General features: G+C 38.7%; 1 protein-coding gene across 1 annotated transcript in view; it reads left to right on the plus strand.

The window, feature by feature from the left end:
• Positions 1-4,423: 4,423 nt before the first annotated feature.
• Positions 4,424-12,041, plus strand: part of KCNH1 (potassium voltage-gated channel subfamily H member 1) — a 152,264-nt gene continuing 144,646 nt past the window's right edge. Inside the window, exons 1-2 of the mRNA XM_075089800.1 lie at positions 4,424-4,484; positions 6,369-6,487. Of these exons, the coding sequence (XP_074945901.1) occupies positions 4,424-4,484; positions 6,369-6,487 (180 nt within the window). The remainder of the gene's footprint in view (positions 4,485-6,368; positions 6,488-12,041) is intronic.

Genomic DNA, 12,041 nt, shown 5'->3' on the forward strand with positions numbered 1-12,041 from the left:
AGGTGATTTGTCAAACAACTAAAGAATTTTACATGCATAACCATGTCTTTAGTATTAGATCTCATTGTGCAACTGTATGCTGTGGGGGAGGAAAAGGGCAGGTATGGAGTGTTAGACAATTGTCTGTAGTGGGCTCTAGGATTCGTGGGGCAGGGGAATATTTTTGGAAGATCCAAAAAAGGTAAAATTGTGTTAGCTTCTTCTAAGAATCATTGCTTTTACAGACCTGAGCTTTGACAAGGGCATAATCTTTGCATCATGTACAATATTACAAAGGAATTTTGTATCAGGCTTTTTTGAAGGATAGCAATTTTTATAGGAATGTTACTCATATTCTAAAATAAAATGAACTCCCAATCTGAAAACCTAAAACTATGAACTTAAAGATTTATTGTTTAATTGAAACAACTGAAAACTGGTTCTTAAATCAATTACTTTTTCCTTCTTTTGCCTTCAATCAGCTTCTATCAACTACTTTTCTTTTCCTGTGCTTATATGTGAAATCAGTTTCCTGTGCATATAATCCCTTAATAGGCTGCCTGCAAATGCAGATATTTTATTAGCATATGTACTATTTGCATAGTTGCAGAGTGGCATAGTATAAAGGATTTAAGTTTTCAAAATCAATGCCAGTATGTATATGTAGAGAAAAACATTATGTAGTACAAGAACATGATCAATTTAAAGAACAACTAATCTGCCTGGCTAAACCTGCTTAGCTGTGATATTTCTTAGTTTTCTATCACCTGCTGGCAATTTCAAGCGTGATTGTTCAGCTGCAAATGATGTAGTGACTCGAGTGAAAAGTGTTGAGCTCTAATGGCAGGTGTTAGACTTTTACACAAAAAAGAATAGGCATCTTTTATCAGAAGGTAACTCAGAGAGGTAGAAGGTCCCAGTACCATTTTTTATACTCAATTTTTTTAATGAATAATATCAGACATTGGAATAGATTAAAAATATATTTTTAAGTAATGTAAAATATAGACTCCTAACTGTAGTCTTTGTTCATAGATTCAGATAATTTTGATGTTTTTATGACTGCCATAGACCTTAAGTAAATTTGCTTTTAAATGTAGCAGCTTTAAAAATAGTGCATTCTAAATAAAACAACTTAAAAATAGTGTCAGTGATGTTGATATATTTTCCATTCTTCCCTGTATGCTCACCCCTTTAAAAAAATCAGGAAAAAATAGGTTTACTTCAGTAGCAGTAGGCAAAATCAAGCTATAGCATAGCTAAATTTGGTTTGTGAAGTGATAGGTCACCTTCTTAGCGGAATTTTAGAGTATATGCTGTATTTGGAATTCATGCATTTTGTCTGTACATGTCTCTCTTGGTTTGAGATCTAACACACCAAGTATGACATGTTTGAGAATAGTATATCAAGTGGAATGTACCACTTTATGAAAACAATAATTTGTGCAGACAAATAGAATATGTGCCTGTACTCTGACTAGCTAGTACAAAGTTTGCCTGAACGGGTTTTGCATGTATGAATACAACGTGAACATATTCAGATGCATCTATGCTGCTTTATAAAAGTTTGGAAGTTATGCTTTGATCCTAATTTTTTGCTTTTGATACTTTGAATTTGATCACCTTTTTGTTTAAAAACAATGTCACTGAATTATATAGGAGAATGTTTTTTAGCCTCCCAGCTATTGAACCTCCTCTACTTTGTAGCAATCATAGTTATCTCATCTGCAGAAGAAGCTTTATTTCATTTTGCAGCTAAGCTGTCCTTTGCATCACAGGCAGGCTACACAAAAAATAATATTTTGATTGCTTTCTTAATCTTAATTCAGGGAAATCTCCAAGTGTTTCCTTTTTTCCTTTTTGTTTGTGTTTTTTTTTTGTTGCTGTCTAACTTTTTGTTCTGTTTTTAAAGATGTATTTATATGAGCAGAGCCAGTGTTTTGAAATATTTTGATTAAGTTATACTCTACTTTCATCTAGTTGAAATGTTTTCTTAAAAAAGGAAACAAATGAAATGGAAGTGGTGAATATATTAAAAAAACTTTGGTATGCTTTCCCAGTCCAGATGGAAAAATAAGACAATTTTAGTAATGAAGTTTCAAAGGGAAGGAGCATTAAGACTGCAGAGAGGCATGATGGAGGTAAGCAGGGGTCTCTGATGTGCAAGAAAACAAAGGTGGTTTGAGTGGAAGCAAGAACTGCTATAATCCTGATTTACTCACAGTTACACCATTCTGTGTGAACAATAGTCCTGTGACCAAATGAGCTTATTCTCTAGCAGGCAATGGCTCCTTGTTCTAACCCTAGGGATTGTGTAAGTCATGGATCAGCAACTTGATAACAAGGGTTCTGTAACTGCCACAGTTCCTAATGTTTGAATTTACAAGTCATCATGATAAAATTGAGGAGAGTGGTAGGAAACAAATAACTATCTATGAATAAATAATAAATGTTGTGGACTGAGTATCAACAGATCATGCTCACCTCAAAATACAGAAAATTGGTTTCTTCAGCTTAAGAGCATTGTTAAATGAAGCTTCATCCCTTAGAGAGACTTTGATGAGTTAAACATCACATCACAAAGGTGTATTTCAATGCCATGTTTCCCCATGAAACAAAGCTCAGGTGATAGCTTTTGTTCCTGCTGAAGGCATCTTGTCTTTTTGGGTGTTTTCAGAAGCAGTTTCTATTCAGTTTTTTACAATGAATGGAGGAAAACTGGAAGAGCATCATGGAATGCAGGACAGCTGAAATCAGTGCTGTTAATCTTGAAGGCTCTTCTTCCTTTTGAAGCTGGAGATGTTTTAGTGCCACCTCATTGCTTTGTCCCTGCATGATGTTTTCTGCAGAACTGAAAAAGGGGAACAAACAGTGATACAAATGGGTTAGAATCAAAGGCGGGCACAGGCAAGCACAGCCATGGGACTGGCATCCAGCTTTATGTTTGATTCCTGAATTTCAAGCTGCCTTCTCTGCTATGTGAGCTCTTGTATGTTCAAGGAATATATACGCCTTTATAAGAATCACCTAGGGTCATTAAATTTCAATTTATTTTGTTTTCTCTATTTCTAGAGGAAAGGACTGGATGTAGTGATATACCAACTGCTTGTGATGAAAGAGAAGTCCTAATCCGTATCATCAGTACTCCTGTCTTAGCAGGACTAACATCAATATATTCTTATATCATTCTGAAACCTAGCTTCCTGTCTTGGAAAGCTCCATCTTCTTCATGTAATCACCTCCATGACCCTTAGAATTTAATGTTTATGTTCTCTCCTGTGGCTTAAGTCCATTATTTGACCTGTCTTCACTGGATAAATATCTGACTTGCTGTAGGCTGTGTCTGTCCTTAGGCTTCTGGAGGAAAAATACAATAAATTGAACAGGTACTGCTGTCTTTTCAAGCAGTATTGGAGGAGTTACTATTCAGTAGGATTAGTACTGGCATTCTTTCTCATTTTCATTTTCTTTTTCCTTTTCTTTTTCCTTTGTCACAATCTGAAGGTCTGCTATAATTACACTTTGAAGTTCCCACATTTTCACTTTTTTTTTTTTTTTAAAAAGGAAAGGGCAATGCAAGCAAAATGAAGCAAGCAGACAATCTGTCCGAAAGATGAGTTTCATATACGTGGGACATTTGCACCATGATTCAGTGCCTGGTTTTAGGCATTTCATCACATAATGGCTTGTGTACTTTCAAACTGAGCTCACATGTGCTGTACCCAATGTGTGGAGAGAGTTGAGATATACACTTCCACCCTGCCATATTCAGGTCAGCACTTGTTCAAAAAGCCAAGCTAAAAAGCCCTGCTTCTTGACACAGTCTCTTGCCTATACAGTTATAGTTTTAATATTAGAGTTTGGAGTATGCAATAAGAGATCTCATCATGTTCATGGGAACAGTTCATTTGTGTATCGTTTAGGCACCCACAAATGAGATTTGCAACATGCAGGGCAGGGGAGGTGCTTATAGGGGATGCTGAGGACAGAGGAATGGGTTAAGCTATACCTTTCAAAAGGAGATGACTCTTGGGAAGAGGTGGAGGTACCTGAAAGCGCTCAGCATTTATAGCCACAAACCATGCCACAGAGGCGTCTGGCAGTGCTTTTGTGCAAGGAAGCTCAGGTGCAGTGCTTCCTTTTCCTCCCCTCTCAGTTTGTTTGAATAGCCCAATTCTGAGAAAACTCGATGATAGGACTGCAAGTTTGGCTTCTGTTTCTGAACCAAATTTTGAATCTTCCGGAAAAATGCCCTCCCGGCTGGGCGAGCGGGCGGGCGGGGCGGCCTGGGTTCAGCACCATGGCCAGCGCCGCGTCTCGGCCGCGCCACCCCGCTCCCGCGGCGGGAAAACGGGGCGGCTGCTGCCGGTGCTGCCTACCCCCTCTCGGAACAAATCCCCCTCGGGCCGCCTCAGCCTGGATCGGCATCACTGAAAGTATACCGATGCCGGTAGCCTTCGCCCGCGGTCCCGTAAAATGGGGAAAAACCACAGTAGTGCTGGCATGTACACTCCATGAAAGCAAAGTTTTATGTTGGTGTAAATTACTGTAGCTGTGTTGACTTTACAAAGGCTCGTTGGATTTATATCAGCTGAAGATTAGCCATTATGAATGGTTTCTCCCACCTGATCCATTTTTTTAACCTCTACCAACTTTAGTCAGAAGCAGTAAGCCCTTCAAGCCTTAGTCTATCAACTGTAGTTGGATTATTTTCATGTACAGTAGAGAAAGAATACTTATTTATAAATGTACCTTTATGTTGTTTTGTTTTTTTTTAAAAAAAAACCCACAACAAAACACCAAAATCAACCACCTTCCATGGAAATGTATTATGAGAAATCAAGTGCTTTGGGTCAGGCTTATAACAGATACAAATGGACGTCACTTGAGGTTCTGGCATGTTGATTTATTTTTCTAAGAAACAGTCCTTTAGTATAGTAGCTAATCTTACATGGGTTTATCAGGAAAGATCTGCCTTTCTGGGTGGAAATCATTCAATCTACTTGTTGCTGAGTACTACCCAAACGTGTTGGTTAATTCTACTTGGCTATTAAGTTACCAGCGCCAGAGTAGCTTTAAAATGTTCTTTAAGGCATAAGACACTTCCATTTTATTCTTGACATTAGAGAGGTATGATGAATTTGGTTCTCCCCTTTAATAAATGTGTTGCTTAGCATAATATTAAAAGAGAAAATGCTAAACTCTCAGGTCTGCCCTGCAAAATCTTGTTCAATAGTGGATCGTGCAGTTTTTTTATTTTTTGTGTTTACTTCTTGAATTACCAAATATGTTCCTGCAAACTCTATCAAAGATGTCAAGCATGGATATGTTCAAAGTACTGGGCAGTATTTTAACCACCCATCTTCCTGTACTTGTCATGGATCACTTACAGCTAAACTCCAGACTAGTCTTTAAAAACAGTCACTGCTAATAGTACCATATCTTTTGGTGATGAAACCATAATGTGGATGGAACTTCTTCCAGAACCAGGTTCTCATTAAGAACTGAATCTGCAAAGTTGTGAGCATCCTCAGTTGGAGTAGGTGAGACTACTCAACAGTTTCCAGGTTGTGCTAGTATTTTTCAGGATTGGGACTAAATGCACTGATACTTTCTTTTCAGAGTACCAGAAATATCCAGATGTATGCCCTGCCTGACTTTCTGTTATGGCAAAGTACTGCTCATAAAGATTATAGTAGTAACTAGCTCTTGTGACTGTCATTCGAGGCCTTCTAATTTGAGGGGTATTTGAAATGACTGTAAAAAACATTCTGAATTCAAATGCAGCATATGACTTCTCTGCCAGAAGCTACTAAATGTTTTATTAGAGTTTGAGAAAATCTATGTGTATATTTCCCCTTTTTCAGAGAAGATAAAATTAATGATTTTGTTTTGTCTGCTTTTCTTTTTATTATCTTATGTATGTTTCTCTGCTTATGCTAGATCTATGCTTAATACATCTGAGGCCAGGTTCACTTCTGTAACAGGCAACTGCAATTTTCATTGTGCGTGATTTGTCTTACATCTTCGTTAGCCTGGAATGTCTTCTACAGTACTGTGAGATCCAAATCTGGCTGTTGGACTTAATAGAAGATTATTGTAAAGTGGACATTTATCCTCACAAAAGATGCAACTCATGTAACAGCACTCTTGTAGAGCCATTGAATACAAAGTGGCTGCAGTCATGGGTGTTACTACTTTACCACCCTGATACCTATTTTGTGATTTGCTTTTATCTGGTACTTAATTAAATTATATTCCTTTGGTCAGAATTAAAGTAGATTGCTCTCTTAACTTTTTTTTTTTTAATAAGTTTTGGGAGGCTTTATGTAGTACACTTGTAGCTTTTCTTTTTTTGTAATATGTATAATCTTGCATGTTTTCTTAAGGTTGGGGAAAGTTTGCTCGCTTGACCCGTGCCCTCACAAGCAGCCGAGGTGTGCTGCAGCAGCTTGCCCCAAGCGTGCAGAAAGGAGAGAACGTTCACAAGCATTCGCGACTTGCTGAGGTAATGTTTTCTTTCCCTGAGAAACTGTAAAGACATGTTTTTAGCCTTTGTGGGTATGTTGTCTCTGCGTGAGCCAAGCACTGTCTTTCCCCCTTGCGCTGGGAATCTGGAGCCTGGTGGCAGGCATGGGAGCTCAGAATATGGCATGTGTCCTGTGACATGTATCCCGTGACAGTGGAATGGAAACAGGTGCCCAAAAGACTTCATGTAACCTAATTGCAGTGTTGTGTTCCATATCTCAGAAAGCCTTGTAACGGCATTATTACTAAAGTAATACTTCCTTGATTAGTTTCCATTCTTCTGAGGTTCTCAATGTTAGTAGGACCTTGGACTATTCCCTTGTGCAAAATTGAGGTGAGAAAAACTCAGGCTAGTACAGACGGAAATTCTGGAGAATCCTTGACACAGTTGTTCTCTGCATTCATTTATGTCTAGTTCTTTTTCAGTGGGATCCCAATCCTGCTTTACAAACTGATTAAAACATATGTTTGAGTTACTGGTACAGAACAGCTCTAAGATGCCATGAGCAGCACTGTAGACAGATTAGGAAAATGAACCCTTGTGATTTAAGTAGACTCTCAAAATTTTGAGAAAAGCCCTAGGCAGAGAAGGCTCCTTGAAGTACTTATGGTATTAGGGCTTTTGCCCTGAAGGGGAGAGACTGTCTTGGGTTTCCTATAGCTGCCTCCTAGGCCAGTAGCAGGGGCTCCCTGGTGTAAAAACAGCTTAGGGGAAGCCTTGATATGGTGGTAATGACAGCATGGCCAATGTAACATGGCACTTTGTATTACCTGTTGCTGTAAATGCCATGGCAACAACTGTGACTTTTGTCAATAATTCTTAATATTTCTGTGTAGCTGGAGGCATAAGCCACTGAATGGGTTCCATGAGGTCTCCATATAGTCAGTACTCGGTTAATTTTGCCCTGTATATGCCTTAGGTTCTATGCAAAGTAAACAACTCCTGTCCAGGCCTGTGCTATTATCACGTATGACAATGAAATTCCCATGGACAGGAGCTTACCTATTCAGTATTTAATACAGATGCACTCAAGAATGGAAAACTGATTTGATTTCTGTTGGAAGTACAGAAATAACACAGATCCTACTATCAGAGGGGAGGGGCAGACATTCACATGGATGCTATACTGTAGGAATACCATGTGATTATCACATGTCCACCCTGAGGTGGCTTTAGTGTCCTGGAATTTGGAATTGTCTCCCTCCTAATCCTACTCAAGGCTTAGCCTCAAATAATCCTTCCTTCTCTTTAGATGTCTAGCCCTGAATTTTAGTACAAGTTAAAATGGAGGCAGTAGAATGTAAGCCACAGGATCTGAGGTGGTTCTGTTTGGTTCAGTGAACTTCTGTCTGGACCTAAGTGACTACACATTACTGAAACTTCTTTTAAGACAATGTGCTCAACAAGTCTTCGCAAGTATTCTAACTGGCATAGCCAGTTGATTCATTACAAATAATAAAGGGCAAGCGTATAGTTTACATGTCTGAAATTAGTTTCTTTAATTGCTGACTGAATATTGCACTCATTATTTTAAAAAGAACATTAGCCCAACTGTGATGTTAGGCACCTTATGTATCTGCCATAATTCCACTTAGGTCAACAGAACTGCACTAGAGAAAACCAGAGTGCAGATAATCATACAGACAAACCCATTTTTCTTCCTTGGAAGACGTAGGGGGTGCCAGGCTTCATCTGGAATATTGAACATGGGATCGCTAACTGTTCCCTGCTGTATTTTCAAAGCTTTTTTTTTTTTAAATCTCTGCAGTAGCCTATTAGAAATCTTAAATTCAAATTAAAATTAATCCTTTTTCTTTTCCTACTCACTATGGCATTTCACATCAATCTTGTTTGCTCAAGAAGGCTCTTCGTTTATTAGACTATTATTTGTGTTGCTCTTAGTTCTTCATCACTTATATTTTTGAATATTTGAAAAGCCAGTTGTGTCCTAGAACCTGAGTAGGGCAAGGTATTGTATACAAAGAAAGAACAGGAGCCTGCCACAAAAGCTTACAATTTCTTTTATCATTTATGAAATACTGGTTTAAGGAAGGTGTTAGTGGCAAATTATGTTGTTTTATCCATAGGCTGTGGGTAATACAAGCAGTGTCTATTAAGCCTCAGTCTCTGACTTTTGCCAGTATGTGTAGATTTATTTAGCCTGACTTCTCTAATAGCAGTCATACTGTTTAAATTAATTATGCAATTATTGCAAGGGTGTTAGGTAACTCTGAGAGTACATTCTTGAGTAAGAATATAAAGTAATTGATACATTTCTGTGGCTTTATTACCAAGGAGCTAATTGTAGGAACCATTCTTCCTGGTCACTGCATAGTACACATCTTCTACACCTACGGTGTTAGCTAATGCATTCTCAATATTTACCAGGCAGTTCTGGGTAAACAAGATTGTGTCATAATTAAAAAAAATGCATTAGTTATGAGAAATAAAAGCAGAAAAATTATAATGGTGCTTAGCAGCACTGCTTAATAATGGAACTTCTGCCATTTTTTTTTTACCTTGTTTACCAGGGACTTATAACTGCCATTAAAATCTACTTCAAGTTGAGGCTTAGCACCTAGCCCTTGGCTTGGGAGGAATTTGTGTGGGTGCCTGTGAAAATGAAAGCAAGGGACAGTGAGAGAAAGCAAATATATGCAGTTGAAAACACAAAAGGGAGAGATTAAGCTGAAAATGAACGTTTGTGTGGATTTTCCTCTCCCCCCCAGTCATGCAGCCTTAAAAATAAATAAATCATTGTAATCACTTGTTGATGCACTTTTATGAGTCCTGACTGGTGATTTATTCACCATTTTTTAACAAATTTAGGATACCTTTTTTATTTTGTTGTGTTAAAAAAAAATTAACACAGCCTAGTGAAACCTATGATGAAATTTGTCATTTCTGCTCTTGAAATAATATTCTCTGGCTTTAAACTGCTATTAAAACATCATGCATCATTACCACAAATAATAAATGCAGCTAATACAACTTTAGTGGCTGATGAATCATAAGTAATTAGAATAATACTTTCATTAATAACTTTCTGAAACAAATATTTCTTTTACTATGGTATAACTGCATGACAGAAAAGTAATCCAAAACGAGGGCTGTTTCAGTTATTTGGAAAATTATAGCAATATTTGTTCAGTGCACATGGGTGGAAGCTTAGCATATTGGTTTATATAGTTGCATGTGTTTTCTTCATGATTACTTTTATATTGATCTTTTTTTTTTTTTTTCTCTTCAGGAAAAGTACCTTTACAAGCAGTTTGAATCTAGTTAGTTCATGTGGGTGGGTAACCACACCCGACAGCTTCAGCAAACACTGTTTCAGGTTGGCGTTACTCTCCCTAGAGCCTGGAGTGCAGAAAGAGCACCTTGGAATAAAGCAGAAGTACTTCTCTCTGCATCTACCTGACTTTGCTGTATGGTGCAGAGAGAGTGGGGTTTATAGCTCTTAATCTCTAGATGACCCAGGAGGGGACTATGTGTGGCCCTTCGTGTGAAAAGTGGAGAAAAGAGCTCTTCTAACTTCCAGTGCAGCAACCTGACAAAACCTAGAGGTCTAGCACTAAGGTCTGTGGACCTCCTTCCATTATTTCTGCACAGCATTGAGTTCTTTTGTTGTACTTAATGCTAAAAGCACATGCTTGTTCTCTGAGATAGTTAAGCTTTGTTATAGGCATTTTTCTCTTCCTTTAATGAAAAGAAATATTTGGTGCCTTTGAAAGCTCTTGGCTGGCAGTCCTGGTGGCTGCAAGACCTTTGCCAGTCTGTGAAGCAAGCTGCCTTTCCCAGGAGAAGGTAGTGTGAGCTGGGACAGTGCCCTTCTTCCATCTCAAACTGTGAAATGACAGTTCATCTCTCTAGCAATGTCAACAAGATGGAGTGGTTTTACAAGGTGCACGTTAGTGATGTAGTGAGAGGGAGCCAGGACTAGAACTTGCCACCCCCACCCCACCCAAGCAAAAAAAGTGGAGATACCCCAGGCTTGCTGCAGGTGGCTTTCCCACCTTGTGAGTGATTGATATCCCTGCATCATTCCTTGATGCCCACCTCCTGCCCTGTCCCTGCCCCTTCTCTCAAGATTCATGCCCATACTGCTGGTGCACATCCTTCCACTGAAGACCAGCTAAAGCCATGGCTCCTGCTCACTTTAAATAGCCATTGGTAGAACTTAATCAGAGACTCCAAGGTGGTAGTGGAAGTTCAAAAGACTTATTAATAAGGTCCCTAGCCATTCAGATAGTTTTATTTCAGATTATTTCAGATGTTTACTTTCTAAATAAAAAGGGAAGGAGACATCAATCCTTTTATTTTCCTGTGCTGTAGCTCTTTGAATCTCAAACAAGCTAGGGGAGAGTGCTTTTTACTTGGTGGTGACATTTTAAAACATTGAAGCAACAAAGTCGTTTTCTTAATGAGTTGAAACTAGAAGTCTGTTTTTTCTCTGCATTCAGTTCAGTTTTACATGCCTGCGGTTCCACTGGCTTTACTGTAATTTATTTTTTTATTTACAGCAAAATAACAGACACCATAATTTAGCCCCTTCTTTATTACCAGAGATTGTTCTTGCCTTTGTTCCTGTTATTCAGGTGTATGGGAATACATTAGTACATTTTTCAGTAACTTTAGCTTGGATGATGCAAAATTTCCACAAGCTCTTCGAGTATAACGAGACCAGTGGTGGCCAAAATGGAGTGCGTTATACAATCTTCAGCCTGTGTGTGTACATATAGGAATTAATTTGGCAAGAGCTAATAAAATTATTTTTTTCAGTGTTTCATAGTTGAGATTCCTATGTTGCTTAGAATGATTGCCAAAATGTTTGACTTTTTCAGGTAATAGTAGAGGCTAAAAAAATAAGCCCTGGGAGATGTGATTGCAAAAGAAGCAACTATGGTTTTGGCCTGCATTTAAGGGATGCTGCAATCTCCCTATGCTAGTGAGATCTCAGCATTAGAACTGAAATCCAGTTAGATGGATCTAGATCTGTAGTAGTGAGACCAGTAATCCAGAATTAGAACTGACTGAAAAATGTTGCTACATGATAGAAAGTTCTTGGTTTTGCTGATCAGTCATTCCAGAGAGTGAATATTCCAGAGGACTCTCCTTGCCCAGAGAAGCTTATTTTAGGCTTGGGAGCTTATGTTAGGGCTGCTACTCATGCAAATCCTTATAAAAGCCAGTAGTAGCTCAGTGCTTTCCAGCTGATTCAGGTACGGCTGTGATGCTCGAAAGGGAGAGCAGGAGATACTTGTGGTGTTGATCGTGGGCTAGAACTTCTGTTGAGAAAGATATCCTAACATTTGTTGGTGGGACTGCAAACAAGCCCTGAAGGGAACGATGCTCTGGGTATGCATACTAACTCAGTACGCAACCTATGCCTCTTCTAGTCACTATCAGTGACTTCTGAGGACTGTGTTGGCTGGCCAGTGCCTCCTGCAGAGAAGAGACTGCTTCTGTCTTGTGCTGCTTCTAGCTCCTCTCACCAGAAGGCAGCTTTTTTTGTTGTTTTTGTTTTGTAGTG

The sequence above is a fragment of the Phalacrocorax aristotelis genome, chromosome 3 (assembly GCF_949628215.1).
Source record: "Phalacrocorax aristotelis chromosome 3, bGulAri2.1, whole genome shotgun sequence".
NCBI lineage: Eukaryota > Metazoa > Chordata > Aves > Suliformes > Phalacrocoracidae > Phalacrocorax > Phalacrocorax aristotelis.